Below are 16,930 nucleotides of genomic sequence, written 5' to 3'. Positions count from 1 at the left end.
TCTCACTGAGGCCTCTGCTATCTTGTCTCATCAGTATTCTCTCTTGACTTTCCTGGTGATCCTGACTACATTGCTTTTTGCTTCTTGTAAAAAACTAGAGTCTAGACACTATGTCTGATGTAGTGTTGTCACTGCTTTCTGACAGTTCTCATTTCATCATGGCTGACCTGTGTCTTGCCCAGTACTCTTCTTGATGAAACTTTTCAGAGAAGCTATTAGTGCATCTGCAATACCTTTAGTCAGAGCATCCAGCTGATCTGTATTGGAGTACTCTGGGATATCATATAGTACGGCAGCCTATAGTGACATTTGGGTCAAATGGGTTTTTTTGTGTTTTTCCACTGTAATTACTTAATTCCACTTATAGACACTCACCAATAGAGATTTTTATGAGGATTTGTCTGTTGCAGAAACATCTCATTTCATTCTGATTAAGCTAAGAAAAAAATCAAATCAAAAAAACAATCAAAAAACAATTATTTTCCTGGATATCATCAAAAAATCAAAATGAAAAATCAAAAAAAGTGAAAAAAGTGAAAACTACTAATAACCATTTCCACGTCCTGGGATGCGACTGCCTGTCATGATTTGTCGCAACCTCTGCACCAATTTCATATCCCTTTCCTGGATGGTAACACGTTTGGCATGGATGGCGCATAGATTTGTCACTAACATCTCATTGATTAGTATAATGATTAGTAGATTAGCTTGTAAAATCCAGTCATTTCTTACCTGTGAATTCATCAATCAAAACCGCCTCTGCAGCCTCCTGCAAAGCCAGAATTGCAGATGCTTGAAATCGAAGATCACCATATATATCTGCTGCAATTTCACGGACAAGACGCTGGAATGGGAGCTTGTGAATAAGAAGCTCAACATCACGCTGATAACGGCGGATTTCACGGAGAGCAGTGGCTAAAATAATTAAAATAGATATTCAAATTCAAAAAATCTATGAATATACTTTTACTTACTGCCAGCTTTTCGACGATAGCGACGTCGAGGTTTCACATGAGCCACATGCTGTCCTGGAGGATGCTTTCCCCCCTTTCTTGCCTTGCTGGCTATATTTTTTTTTGCCCCTCTCTGTTGAACACATTTTCTTGCAGTCATTTTGGTACGAGCCATTTTTGCGTGGATTTGATGATTCTAGCTGCTTATTTACTGATTAGTATAATAACTAGTATAAAAATGAACTGTAGCTCACTTACATTGCTGAAACAAGAAGATAATTTAAAAAATTTCTGCAGGGGGGGGGAGGCGTGTAGAATGAGATGGATGAAAAGATTAAAAGATTGGAAAAGAAAAAGAGCAAAAAGATAAGATCTTTGAAGTGAGAGTGCGGTTATGTGTGCAGTTATGTGCAGTTGATGAATAACACAACAACACAAGCACGCTCAAATAGGCAATCAAGTGAACACAACAACACATCACAAAGAATATCAACATTGATTTTCAATTCTTTCAATTCTTCTTTCTCCTGTCTCACTACTTCTGCTCTGCTGCCTGCCTGCCTTTTTATTCTATCAATCATTGTATCAATCAACTATTTCCTGCGCCAGATTCTTTGTTTCCCACTTCCAAGATCAGTTTTTTTCTCATCCTATAAAAATGACACGCCGCGGACCAAAGCCTGGAGCCACAGCTGGCCAGAAACGAAAAGCTGAAGAAGAAATGTCGATTAACCCTCACACAAAAAGAGCAATGAAACGAAGGGAAAAAATGAATGAGGAGGAGGCCACTATTGAACGGGCGAAGAATGCAGATCGTGCAGCAGTAAATTATCATATTCGACAGCTGAAAAATACCGATGCATTCAGAGAGGCAAATACTGAGGATCAAAAGAAGATGATTGAGGATAAAAGAACAGAGATCATGAATAAAAGGTAGTTAACAAATCTTGAAATCTTGTTAATATAAATATTAATAGAATATAGACTTAGCACCGGGATTACAGCTTCGATGCTGGAGCAGAGACAGGAAGATATCTCAAAACCAAGTGAAAAGTAAGTTCTATATTCTACTAATCATTATATTAATCATTCTAATGATTTATCACAGGTTTGCCGCATGGAATCATTTGTTAGATTCTGAGGACACCATGCAAGAAGTGAAATGGCGGCTGGAAGATGAAAAACGGTTTGGTAAAGAAAATATGCCAACTGAGGAAGATTCCCGGGCTGCGTATGAGGAAGGGGTGAAACTGATGAAAAAAGGAGGAAGTCTTGCTGCTGTTTTATACAAGCAGTGGATTCTCTCATGGAAAGATATCAGCAATTCTCTTTTTCAAAAATTCCGACATCATTCTTTCAACAATACTGCCAGTCATCATTGATTTTTAAAAAAAATTTCAAATCAGGAGCTTTCTGTTTTGAAAATGCTGCTTTGTGCAGAACAAATTGACTCAAATTTGGCAAAGAGATGGTGGAGTGAGCAAAAGACTGAAGATTCAGAAAAGGATATTGATGCTCGTAAACAGGCTCATAGAGCCTTGAAAGAGGAAATGACTCCAGAGGAATTTATGCAAATGAGATGGAGCCCGGATGAGTGCATGCTTTTTAAGTCTGAAAGTTGATTTTTTTTTTGTTTTTATGATTATAGCAATCATTCTACTAATCTGTTTTTTGTTGAAAAATTTTTTTATATTAAAGCAAGCTAACTTAGTTAGTTTAGTACATTATCTGTTTGTTTTGATTTTCTTATTTACTTTTTTTATGATGTTATAATATTTTCAATTTTTCATTCATTCATTCTTTCTTTCTTTCTTTATTTCTTTATTTTAGAATGATGAATACTTTTTCTTTCACTTTCTTTTAAAATGCCTCCATCTGGTTATTCATATCTTCTTTCTCACAAAGATCTTATTATTAATCTTCATCAACACAATCTAACTCAACAAGATATTATCTCTCAATTGAAACGAGATCATAATCTTGAAGTTAGTCGATCAACTCTTGTTCGTTGTCTTCGAAAATGGAATGTTAGAAAAACCAAGAAATGGGAAGCTGATGAATCAATTCACAATCTTATTCAAGAATTGTTTTCACGAGGCTTGCAGGATGCTGATATTCTATCAGTTATTCAACAAAAGCATCCTGAGTCTCAACTCTCTATACGTGAGCTTCGTCAAATTCGGCAGCAATTGAAACTTCATCAGCGAAGAGATGACTATGAGAGTGATGAGATGCAGAAAGAGCTTATATCTACTGTACAGAAAGAGCTTGACAGTGGATTTATTCAGGGTTTTGGAAGAGGACATCTGTACACCCATTTTAGGCAGCAGGGGCATAGCATTTCACGGTATGTTTTGATTAATATAATGATTAGTATAATACTAATAAAATCAGAGATCGTCTATTCAAAACAGTTCGGCTTCTCGATCCAGATGGAATTACACGTCGGCTAAATGATCTCCAACGTCACCGAGGATCCTACATTGTTCCCGGACCAAATTATCTTTGGTCTATTGATGGTTATTGCAAGCTTCAACATTGGGGAATCGAAATCTATGCAGCAATTGATGCATATTCTCGATATATAGTGTGGATATATATTGGAATCACAAACCGTACTGCTGTTTCTGTTCTTCGACAATTTCTTGATGTTCTACAAGCAACCGATACTTTTCCTCAGGTTATTCGTTCAGATAGAGGAACCGAAACTTCAATGATTGCAGCTGCACAACTCAAACTACATCAAGCAACTGATTCAAATACTTCTTTGAATGAGTGCTATCGATTTGGAACAAGTACACTAAATCAACGAATTGAATCTTGGTGGGGACAACTTGCAAAACAGTTGGCAAATTACTGGAGAGTATGAAATTCCATATTCTTTCTACTAATTATTATACTAATCTTTATGCTAATCTTCTCTCAGCGCTATTTTCTGAATCTCAGTCATACAGGTCTATATCACACCAATAAATTATCTGATCGTATTGCCTTTCTCGCTGTATATATGCCAATTATTCGACAAGAGATGACAAACTATGTGAGAGTCTGGAATAATCATCGAATTCGAGCTCAACGTAAACGACCTGATGGGGTATATGGACAGCCCTGGAAGCTCTATTATCATCCTGATAATGCATTACAGCATGGCTTAAAACCAGATTCACAAGTGCTTTCAGAACTTCACATGCACTTTGAAAACTGGGGTATGTAATATCTTCATTACTAATATCTCTGTTGATCTAATATTATAGAGATACTAATAGTTGACAGATATTAATGAGTATCTACCACTGGAGACAAAGAATTGGTGTCAGAATCAGATTTCAAAATTGGGATTTTCTTCTGGAAGAGTCACTGCTGCAGCTGTCAATGAACAGGGTGAACGTATACATAAGATAATATATCTTCAGCTGCGAAAACTTGTACATGATCATATAAGATCTCAACAAGTTCCTATTCTACAGGAATCTGAAAAGCCAACTGGTGCTTGGGACTGGCTGACAGAGCGATTGCAGGAGCATGAGATGAATTTTGATAATATGATGGAAATGAAAATCTATGATGAGAATAGTGAGAATAGTGAAGATATCAAGCCTGATATCTCTGATGAGAACAGTGAGGATGTTAAGCCAGATGTATCACAGATGTAATTAGATTGAATATGAATAAGTATTCTACTAAGTATTCTACTAAGTATTCTACTAATATTCTCAAGAATATACTTTTTAAGTTTGTTACTATAACAATTATTCTATAAATTTTATATTGTAGTGCTACATGAATTTTGAACTAGATATATATATATATATATATACAATGTATGTACACCGGACACACAGAATATATGTATTCATATACTCAAACACTCTATAACTTGAAAATTATAATCATATATAGTTATATATTCCAATCTAAAGTTATTGACAGTATTAAAATATATATCAATAAACAATTTTCTTAATTGATACAGAAATATTCTGTAGTGTGTACACTGTAACTAACTCTTTGAAGATATTTTATAATATTACTCATCATGTCTAACACTCCCAAAGCAGTTAGCTATTATACTAATCATTATACTAATCAGGTTACCGAAATCCACACACACACACATACAATCTCTCACTCTCTTACCCTCAAAAACAGATATATATATACACACACTCAAATTTTCCTGTTCTTCTCTTTGTTGTTTATTATCATCTTGATTTACTTCACTATGTGGACACCATTCTGCCCCAATTGTCCTGGATTTTCTCATGAAGCACACTGTAATAGTGAAGCTGCCTGTCCTTATTGTGGCAAAGCCAATCCATCCACACCAAAATCCTCCATCATCTCTTCAATAAATGATGAAATCATTGTCATTGAAGATAGTCCCAGTCCTCCAGCTCTGACACCGTCACTCTCTGCCACAATTCTTGATCCTGGACCTCCTCAACGAGCACGTCAACTGGCCATTCAAAAAACACAAAAAGTTTAACAAATGACCCCCAATGCTGGTACACCAGTTCAACGTACATCACCTATAAAAGAACCTGCGATCAAACCTGAGCTGAATCAACTATCCTCCTTGCGAAAATCCTACAAAATTCTTATTCATATTTGGAAGTGTGAATACAATGATGCCAAACTACAAACACACTATAACTGGGAGTCAATTCGAAAAATTCAAAATGAAATCTACTCAGATTGTGTGTTTTTCACAATGGAGGATTTTCTAGAAATCATCACTGCCAGACTTGATACAGCCTGAAAGAATATTCTTACAGTTGTTTCTCCAGTTGATGTATTCATTTCTGCCTCAGTTACAGGAAAGGATGGTGCAGTTATGCTCACTCCTGATGTTTGGATGTTGGATTTGGAAAAGTTATTGAGTTCATTTAAGAAAGTGCACTCATCAACCTCAACAACTACAATTATTCACATTTGTCTTGTTACCTATGATGAGTCCAATCACCCCATTGAACAACCGTCGGAACTGAAGAATATCAAAGTCAAATCACCAGATATCAAAGTCAAAGAAGAGAATACCTCCATATCAGTGATCAAACGCGAACGTGCTTTCTCAGTCGATTTACCCATTCTAAATCTTATCAAACGAAGACGGCCGTCCCCAATCCCTACAAAATCTGAAGACAAAGTTAATGAATTGAAGACAATGAAGCTTGAAAAGGATCTATTGTTCAAGTGGGAGAAGCTGGAATCAGAGACAGAGGAGGAAAATATAAAGAAGGAGATGGAAAACACTGTGACAGAGATGGAAAAGAGTCATTCTGATGAAATTGAAACACAATCAAACTATCTTGACCCACCTGCAAATGGGACAAGATTTCGGCATCAGCGTCGAGAGTGATTGATAGAATGATTGATAGATTCTTTTGACCTCAGAGTTGAGGGTGATTAGTAGAATGTTTGATAGATTTTAGTATGCGCTGTAAAGATTGATACTAATGTGAAGAATTATTTTGCTAGCTATTATTCTCATAATAAGTCTTATTTCTCACAGATCTATTCTTGCCCCTATTCTTACCCCTATTCTTACCCCTATTCTCACCCCTATTCTTGTCACTCATGTAATCAATTGAGTTAGTGTGCCTTGATCACAAAATTTTCTTACACAGAGGAGCTATAATCAACAAGCTCTATTTGATTACAAATTAAATGAATATGATTGGTGCGTGTTCATGGTAACACTAGTATAAAAACCATCAAAAAAACCCATTTGACCCAAATGTCACTATAGGCTGCCGTACATAGTTTGTCTAGTTTTGACTTATAGACCTTCAGTGTCTGGTTAAAGAACTTCTCATTCATGATGTCAAGACAGAAAAAATGAGGTGGCCTGTCAGGTCTTGCACCCTGTGAAAGGCTGATTTTGATGAGAAGAGTCTGATGATCAGAGGAGGTGTAAAGAGATCTGTCCACCTATGTGTCCACTTCTTTGATAACTAATTCCAGGATGGCCCAGGCCAGGTCTATCATGTTATGCTCACATGTGAGAGTGTCTGGGTCCATGATGAGAGTAAAGTTGAAATTTATGATTCATTGCAGGAATGATTCTGCCCATATGCTTGGAGGCACTGCTGGTTATCACATGGAGTGCTTGATATTGAGATCACCAGTGAGGAGCAACAGAAGTATTGGAACAGATCAGGAGAGAAGACAGCTCACATCTTGTTCAGAATTCTCTGTGCCTGAAGATGCATTGTATATGTTGACTGTCTGAAGCTGTAGACCTCAGACCTGTATGTGCAGCATGTGAATGTCTCAGTTTTCTGCTCAGAAGCCTGAGACTGCATGAGCATGAATTTGTAAGTGATTACATACATAGATGAGGACCTGTAGCTTCCTGTCCCACTTTTCAATTGAGGCAAAGCAGTTGAATGCTGAATGCTTTTTAAAGATGTGTTGACTTAAGTTTCTGTAAATTCAGAGTTCCTGTATGAGAAGAATATCAGTCTTTCTTTCAAATACTAGATTGAGAGCTGTCTTGTGTGCTGAGCTCTCTTTTTCTACATTGACTTGCATAATCTGCAGGAATTGTAGAGACCTAGAGTTCTTCTTCATTGAGTAGCTGAAAGGAGGATGTTGTTGTGTGAGATGATATGTTGAGTGTTGCATTAGATGTTGAGTTGGATGCCATGTCTAATGCTGTGTCTGATGCTGTGCTCAATGCTGTGCTTGATGCTGTGTTTGATGTTGACATGAGATTAGATCTACACTTAGTAGAATCATTCAATCTCAGGTCTGCTGATGAATCTTGATCACTGCATTTGCTGTTACTTATCTTGATCAAGTATACCTTACTCTGTGCATTGCAGATACTTCTCAGCTGATTTCTTGAGTGTCTTTGAATAGTCTCATTCTTTATCTCTGATCTGGTAAGACAGGATGAATCATTCACAGCATGTGATTCAAGACAGTTAATGCAGCAATTGAGGCATCTACATGCTTCATTCTTCTTATAACAGGATAGATTTTCTTTCACATGATTCTTAGAACTGCATTTTTTGCAGTGAGAAATGCAGAGGCAGTATCTCTCTTGATGAAATTCTCAGTATTTGCTGCATTATTGTATTTTGATCTTAGATGCCTTTCTGATCACTGATCTTTGATATTCATATAGTTTCACTTTTGATAGCAGATTTACTGCTGTCTCTTGTGAAAAGTGTAATATAAAAGTGACTGTTGGGTTTTCAGAGTGTATTTTTGCTCAGTGACTCTGGACATACTTGATTCTGATTTGAAGTATGAATTCTTCTGTCATAAATTCTGCTGAGAGATGCAGAGTTTCATCATCATAGTCACTAATCTTCATGAGCAGCTCAGAAATCAAACAGATAATTCAATGTTCTTTCTTCTCTATCTGAGCATTGATGAGAATGGTTGCTAAAACATTCTTTTTGACTAGCAGGGTCTTCATATCTTGCAAGCTTCTAGAAATGATGACAATATCTGTGGGGATGACTTGAACTGCTGTGATGACTGCTGTCAAAGACTCTGAAAGTTCAGTCTTCAGCTTTCTAAGAGTAGCAATTGAGCTTGCTTTGTGAGTTAGATGATCTGAAGACAGACATATAAGAATTTGTGATGTTTTTTCTTCTCTGAGATTATTTCTAAGCAGGAGTTTCTGTAGTATGATTACTGATATTTTTATTACATTGATACTGTCTGCAGCTGTCTTTGTGTAGATAGAAGCTCTTGCATCATTTGCATCAGTGAAGTCAGCAGACTTGATTGTAGTGAACTGCTTAACTATTTCTAAACTTTCATTGTATCAGTTCTTGACTAGTGCCTTCACAGTGACTTCAAAAGTCAGTGTTCTTGATAGATCTTTTGTCTTCATGACCTCTAAGTCTTCTTCAATCTGATCAAGCATATTTGCAGCAGCTAGTGCTTCTGTATGAGATTTCTGTGTCTCAGTCTCATGAGTGACTAGAAGATCACTAGTCATCAGATCATGTAGATTGAGATGTATTGATGCAACATTTCTGCTCTTTGAGCTGCCTGCTGATGTAGAAGAGCTTAAAGACTTCATATCATTCAGTTCATATGTGCAGCAGATGATTGAGATGAGGAGATGAGGTCTCTTGAGTGAACAGTGTATGGGGGAGCAGATGTGTGTCAAGGCTCAGGACATATTCAGTGTTGTTGAGAGGTTGAGCACACTGATGATGCTGCATCAGCACATCATCAGACTTGCTGTCTGAGAGAATGAGAGAGAGCTTATAGAAATATGATCAGAATTGATTAAGATATTTTTTAATCTCAAATGTGTCAATCTGTGTTGTTCAAGGATAGCCCGGGTAGTAAGCAAACTTCTCAAGACAGGGGAAAAATTGGCCTGGATCATATGATTACGCTCTGTTAGAAATATTATGTGACCCCTATGTGTTGAAGTCTAGACTTCCTATTATGGACTAGTGTACCGCACAGTAGTATATAGCATCTCTGAGATAGCTATCAAATACAACCACTTTAGTGTGAAGGATAGATTGCTTGATTGATTATATAGCAATCACTAGCTACGCGGAAGTTATATACAGTGTAGATTATATAAGAAGGTGAATAGACCTGACACCCCCACTCACTGATGTAACTGTACTCAAGATTACATATAAAAAATAGCTTGTAGCTAGATATCAGTATATAATTTGACTGGAAAATCCATATTGTTGAAAAATCAGTCATTTTCTTCATATAATCATTTCTGTCCATTTACTGTGTCTTCTAATATCTGCTGTCATAGAGTGTATCTAGTTGTCTCAAGTGGCTTGATCAGTCTGTCTGCTGTGTTCTCAGTGAACAGAATGTAATCAATCAAGATCTTATTCTTACAGACAAGATCTCAAAGAGTATGGAAGCAGATCTCTATATGCTTAGAATGGTGCAGAATAGCCTCACTTTTGATCAGTTCAATCATCAATTTATTATTCACTCAAATTTTATATATTAGCTTATTGACCAGTGATTTGATTGAGCTGTCATTATCATCAAGATTATTGAGTCTGGACAACATGAGGTCAGCATCCTCCAGCAATTCCCAGAGGCAGACAAGCTCATAGACAGCCTCTAAGGATGCAATATATTCAGCCTCAGTAGATGATTTTGAAACACCTGTCTGCTTGCTGCTTTACCAAGCAACAGAACCCCTTGTCATATAAATGACATATTCAATGATGAAGCAAGAACCTGGATCACAGCTCACTCAATCAGCATCAGTGAACATCACAGATTCTATATCTGTGTCTTTTCAGTAGGACACACCTATGTCAGGTGTACCTTGTAAATATCTAAGAATTCACTTGAATGCTGCTCAATTTTTTGAGATAGAGCAGAAGCTGAATCTTTCTAGAAAGTCAGCAGCAAAGCTTATATCAGAATGTGTGTTAGCAGTGAGATATTGCAGAGAGTCAACCTCTGATTGATAGAAATGTAATGTAAATTCCACTGTATAAGTAATCAGTTCTTCATTATCACTCATAAAATCAACATTCTCCTTCATAGAGGAGGATGTTGAGTGGCAGTCATTCATTGAGAATTCTTCAAGCAGGTTCTTTATGAATAGTGGCTGGGACAGTGATAAAGATTTGACATCTCAATCAATCTTCATTTTCAAATACTAGTTTGATTCATTCACATTCTTGATCTCATAATTAGCAGTGATCTGGGCTTTTGTCCATTCAATATCTGATATATTCAGACCATATAGGTGAACATTGTCTATGTAAATGATTATATAGATCTTGCAGATGTCATTTATGAAAAAACCAGCATCATGAGAACTGATATGGAAGTCTGTTTCCAATGGCATTTTTCACAGCTTCTCATATCATAATAGTGCTGCTTGCTTCAGACTATATAGTCTCTGCATCAATTCAAATACCAGATCACCACATCCCTCACAGAACCTGGTGGGTTAGTGCATATATATATGTTCATTGGTGGGAAGCTGGGCATTTAAGAATGCTGTAACCATGTCAATCTGCAGAACATGCCATTCTCAGAATATCAAGATTGTCAGAAGTGCTCAGGAGGTGAAGGTTAATACAACTGATGTGAATGTCTTTGAATAGTTGACATTCTTTTCTTGATAATTACTGCATACTACCCAGTGAGCCTTATATCATTCAATTCTACCTGCATTATTAATCTTTTTGTTGAACACCCATTGGCCATGTAGAATCATCATAACTGAGGTTCTTTCAACTAGCCATCATGCACTAATCTACTTAAAGTGGTTAATCTCCTTAACACAGACATGAAAGTAATATTTCCAATCTGCAGACGCCTGAGCCCAGGTGAGATTCTTTGAAACTAGCAAGCTGGTGATCTCAGAGTCTGCAGAAATGTCAGTCAAATTGTCAGTGAAATTTCTCACTGAGGCCTCTCTCACTGAAGTAATATTCTCAGTGAGCATTGAAGAATCCTTCATCTCAAAAGCAGATCCTGGGAGGACAGTAGTGTTCTGCATCAAAAATGTCAGAATTCATGCAGTAATCTCATAGTCTATTCATCAATTATTTGTAGAGTGTAGAAATACTGAAGGGGCAGATAGAAACTCCTCATTCATTATGAAATTATCTGTTGATAAATCATATTGAGTAGAGGGGATTGCAACTGCAGCCACACAAGCAGTAGAAGGCAGGTTCTTGACACCTTGCTCAAGCAGAGCCAGAGAATCTATCAAATGGAGATCTTCTTGAAATATTACATCTTTTGATGTGTAAAGGTGATCATTAGAAGGATCAACCAATTTATAATTAGTAAAGTCATCATAGCCTGTAAATATAAGCTTCTGCAATCATGAGGCCATCTTCATATTCAGCTTGGGCACTATTTTTAAATAAGCCTTGCACCTCCATCAGTGAATCCCATATGCAGAGGGCAGGGCCCTGAGCCAAGCTTCATATAAGGTAACTGACTTCAGATCTGAATCCTCTACATCATTATAGAGCTTGATTGATGTTAATATAAGATTAAGTATTTCAGTCACTGCAATTACCACCTTACCCCACATCTGAGGGGAGGAGGAGGAATCTATTAATAACATTCAAGCTTTTTCAATAATCAGACCAATAGAATATTTGGACACAGCATCTTGCTGTGAAGTGTGAGGTGGGGTTGATTCTCATTTAATACCCTCACTCATCATATAGATAGCTGTGGTGTTTGAATTCAACTTGCTGCAGTCAGAGTGAATAATCACAACACCACAATTGAGCAGATTCTTTATAAATTGGTTGAAGGTCTATATATATTTTAGAGCCTTATTGCAGTGCTTCAATAGAAAAGTTCACTGCATTTGTGTGGCATCATCAGTGATCATCATCATGAGCTTCTTACCTGCATAAGATGGTGTATCTTCTTCATTATCAAGCATTTCTCCACCCCCAAATAGGTCCACCCAGATCTTAAGATCTTTGCAGGTGACATGGTGTAGTGGAGCATTTTTATAACTTGCACATTTATGCTTGGCTTTAACATATGTAGTGTAGAATGAGAGCTTCTTTCAGCTGATGATGACAATTTCAAAACAGAGCTCCCACAACATTTTAATTAGATTTTTCTCATCAATATGACTCAATTGCCAGTGCCACTCATCAATCAGTAGCTGCTTCAGCATAATGATAGGTAGTCAGATTGATGAGGACAAAATGAAGGTATCAGTATTCAGATTCTTCAGATTAATTAGCTGCTCCACATCATCATGATTGAAAAGACTCAGTGATGCAGTATTCAGATCATAATCTGTTGATATCATCCTGGGCTTTGAGATCATCAAGTATGCCAGTGGTCCAAGCTCCAGATCATTCATAATACTCTCAAACATAGTAGAGATGTCAGATAGAACATATATATTATTGGGATTCAAATTTACATAGAAGATGTCATTTCCTGTAAGTGCTATTTGTAAAGGGTTAAGCTCTAAGAATTAGAGGCTAGTCCTCTTATATAACAAGGACGAATTGCTTGAGAAAGGGAAGAAAAGAATGAGATGAGAACTCGAGCTTAAGCAAGCTCGCGTAGCATGATCATGTGCGCACATATGAACGATGGCTAGGCTGAGTCAGCCAGCTAGAGCAAATCTAGGAGTTCAACCCCTTATACTATTATCTCAAAGTAATTTCCAGCGTCCACCTGCAGATCACAGTGAATATAGCCCTGATGCTCTAATAGGCCAGCAGATATGAGGTTGGCAGATAAGCTTGGCATCAAATAGATGTGATCAAATTTGATTAATCTTTCCCTAACTGGGATGGAGGTGATTTCAATCCCTTGAACCTTCAAAGTAGCCTTATTGGCCACTTGAATCATAAAGCTGCTAACCTCTATTATTCAGGAAAATCATGATTGATCACCTGCAATATGACATCTGACCCTGCTATCTCATATAGTGAGTGGGTTGATGATTGGTTCAGCAGAGTACACAAGCATCTCAATGATCTGCACTAAATTCACCATTTGAAATGTCTCAGAGCTGTCATTTGCAGTTGATGAAGTCTTTTTGCCCCCACTACTCTTCTTATTATTATATTTCTCTATTCTCACCATGTTGGTGGTCCTTCATTCTTCAGGAGTGCTATCTGGATTGGCTGCCCAGCAGAGCCCATCATGATGATATTCACATTCTAGGCAGATTGAAAGATCAGAATTTGAATATCTACCCATTTGATAGTCTTTATGTCCCCTGGGTCAGCCCTCATGGGCCAAATTATTTTAAATATTGCTGCTATTATTGGAACCCACAGCCATGTTTTCAGCCTGAGCCATGTTAGCTGAAGAATTAACTGCCTGGATAACCTTCTTGGCCTCTTTAAGGAGATTTAATCAAGAGTGTATCTCCTTCATGATTGAATGAATGTCCAACACAACAGACTTTGATTTAGACTCTTGTACCTCCTCAATTTTCTTTTGCACATAGTTTCATCATATATTGAGAAGTGCAGAATAGAACACATGGAATACCACATCATTTGACAGTAAAATATCAAGTATTTCCAATTTCATAATAATGTCATTGAACTTATTGAAAAATATGTGTATATCAGTAACTTGGACACTACTCATTGATGTAAATACCAGGACTGCTTCTCTGCAGAGCTGTGTTCTTGAAATGAAGAACTTCTTCTCAACTGCATGTCAAAGAGAATAAGTGATTCTGCCCTCATCATACTTATTAAAATAGGGCTTAATGCTGGCTGTCAATGTATTCAAAATGAATGTGTAAAGCCAGTAATTTTTGGCCTCTCAAAAAGGAGCTCATTCAGAGTCTTCATCAGGGCTTTTGACTTGCTTGTCCTTCAATATAACCTAGCATTGAGCATCAATTAGCTTGGCCTTCATATTCACATGCCAGAAGAGGTAATTCAAAGATTCAACCAGAGCATTCAGCTTGGTGGCATACTTAGTATTCTGTTTGAACTGACTGATCACCTTGCTGACGCAGCTATCTAGATCATAGAGATTATATTACATTCAGGACCTCAAGTTCAGATCTCATGCTGATGGTCAACCCATCAGTGAATTTGCAGACATTGTGGCTCTGTCATTCTGAGCACAGAGCCTCTTTAATTGAAGTTGAAGCTGCAATTCTTTGCACCTCTCTTTTTGAAGTTCTAAATCAATCTTTTGACATTCAAGATTCAACCTCCTCAGTTGCAATTCTTCAGAGTCAGTTGCCAGCAGTGAGTTAAAGATCACTGCAGGCATCTTCACCTTGTCTTTTGAAGAAGTTGAATTAACATATTCAACACAATGTAGGTAGACCAGCCTCACTGTGATAGGGGCTGTAATCAGCTTGGGTTGCTGACTGAGTGTTTTGAAGAGTCTAATCCTGGAACTTTTGAACACTTCTGAGGGGGTTGATGAGCTCAGAGCCACCTGATCATTTTCAGATCAGTCAGATTGACTGAATTGACTCAATTGTGACTGTAAGTGAGTCATCATACATTCTGTCATGTTGTATTAATCTTCTTTATAACAGAGTAATCTTATTTGGTGAGATTCTTATCTATAAGCTTGATTGAGCAGATTGACATGTTCTTGTGTGATCAGTCACTGAAAAATTAGCAAGTTGCAGATTTTTCTTTCACCTGCTAAGTGAATGAATTGAATACAGAAAAAATAATAATAATATAAGAGTGTATCAAATCAATCAATTGATATAAAATAAGATAATATTATATTGAATGAAGCAAGTAGCAATTAATATATACTATATTTGACAAGAATTCTCTGAATTGGCAGTTATTTGTGCAAAATAGGTCTCATAACCTGTGAAAGATAGATTGCTTGATTGATTATGTAGCAATCACTAGCTACGCGGAAGTTATATACAGTGTGGATTACTTAAAAAGGCGGATAGACCTGACATTTAGAACATCCTACAAGTTATGACTCAGATAGCTTGTTTTTCTTTTTGAAGAGTTTTCTGTACACTACTTTTGCATTCTATTTCTTCTTCTTCTTTTATCTGAGGTATAAAATATATCATGTGAACTATATTACTGAATTGTAGTAAGAATCTTATAAAAAGTAATTATTTTAAAAGTTTTAATTATGAGAAACAGATTGAATTAAAAAAAGATAAACAGATATCTTCAAGAACATAAGTTGCAGAATCATTGAATATCTCTGCAAGTAACAACATGAATAGAGATGAATATAATATATCTATCTCTAAATATAGAGAAGAAATTGATCAAATAAATGAAATAAATACAATTGAAAGTAATATAAATATAATATGAATAATGATGAAATATATAAAAAGACAAAATAGACATATAGAAATACTCATACAAAGACTAGAAAAAAACTCAAATTTTTTTATTAAATACTATTAAGAATTCTATTAAAGATAAAGTTGATAAATTTTACAAAGATGTAAAAATTAAATTGAAAGAAAAGTATACAATCATTCTCACTGAAGTTAATTTTCTAAAATAATAAAGTTTTATTTTTATAAATACTAATTTGATTTAAATAAAAAATATTTTCAATAAATAGTAAACAGCATCTTTTATCATAATTTCTTTTAAAATTAAGCTTTGAAATAAAAAAATAAATTTATTTATATAAAAATTTTTCAATCTTTGAATATAACTATATATGATTCTCTGAAATCATTAAATAAAGATTTCTATCTTACAGTAACTATATAAAAAAATCTTGTTCAATACTATATTATATCTCATATAGAAGATTATCTTCAAATTACTAAAAAATTAAAAGATTTATAGTTTAAAAATTATAATTTTCATATTTATTTATAACTTTTCAATATCTAAAGGTAAAATTTATATCTTTAAATAAAAATTAAGCTGAGAGTAACTATTATTATAGCTTAACTAGAGTCAGAATGATAACAAGACAATAGTTTCAATTTATTTATATAATTAAATATATACAATAAGAATACTAAACTGAGAATTAAAATAAAGAATAAATAAGTAGTTAAATATATAGAAGTAGTTGAGAATCAGATCAGATTAATTTTTATAGCAGATATAATTAAGAATTAAATTAAATCAATATAAACAATTGAATATAATTGAGATTAAAATAGATCAATCTTTAAAGCATAGTAAGATGAATTAATCTTAATTTATATACAAGCAGCTATACTATAATATTACTTTGTAATTTAAAAAAGTGCTTGTCATTAAGTAGTTATATTAGAAACAAGAAAAAAGTAAAATGAAAATTTATCAAGTTTATCAGTAGATTAAATGCTTTGATCATTATTTATCAGATTTTTATAGATTTTCTTTCATACCTCACTAACATTAGAGTTATCATTGAATTTTTACTTAGAGGCTAAGATTCTTTTAGCAGTTTGACAGTAATAGAGCTTAAATAAATGTAAATAAAAATGATAATTTTTAACTTAATAATTATGAGATTCACAGTATATGTAATACTTTTTTTGATAGAATTTTTCCTGTTGAGAGAGTGGAATTAACAAA

The 16,930-nt window shown here is 35.4% G+C and overlaps 2 protein-coding genes across 2 annotated transcripts; both read right to left on the bottom strand.

Moving 5' to 3' along the window:
• Nucleotides 1-543: 543 nt before the first annotated feature.
• On the bottom strand, nucleotides 544-1,128 carry PAAG_08603 (histone H3; the record flags this gene model as incomplete). Its single annotated transcript, XM_015846563.1, has 3 exons — nucleotides 544-668; nucleotides 733-915; nucleotides 975-1,128. 3 exons carry the CDS (start codon nucleotides 1,126-1,128, stop codon nucleotides 544-546), a joined length of 462 nt encoding a protein of 153 aa, XP_015701360.1.
• Nucleotides 1,129-13,507: 12,379 nt separating this feature from the next.
• On the bottom strand, nucleotides 13,508-13,733 carry PAAG_12601 (hypothetical protein; the record flags this gene model as incomplete). The annotated part of the gene is made up of 2 exons (XM_015848074.1): nucleotides 13,508-13,591; nucleotides 13,710-13,733. The coding sequence occupies 2 exons, from the start codon at nucleotides 13,731-13,733 to the stop codon at nucleotides 13,508-13,510; spliced, it is 108 nt and encodes a 35-aa protein (XP_015702316.1).
• Nucleotides 13,734-16,930: the final 3,197 nt, after the last annotated feature.

The sequence above is a fragment of the Paracoccidioides lutzii genome, assembly GCF_000150705.2.
Source record: "Paracoccidioides lutzii Pb01 unplaced genomic scaffold supercont2.40, whole genome shotgun sequence".
In the NCBI taxonomy this organism is placed as follows: Eukaryota; Fungi; Ascomycota; class Eurotiomycetes; order Onygenales; family Ajellomycetaceae; genus Paracoccidioides; species Paracoccidioides lutzii.
The sequence above is the reverse complement of the archived record's forward strand: the minus strand, read 5'-3'. Positions and strand labels throughout refer to the sequence as shown.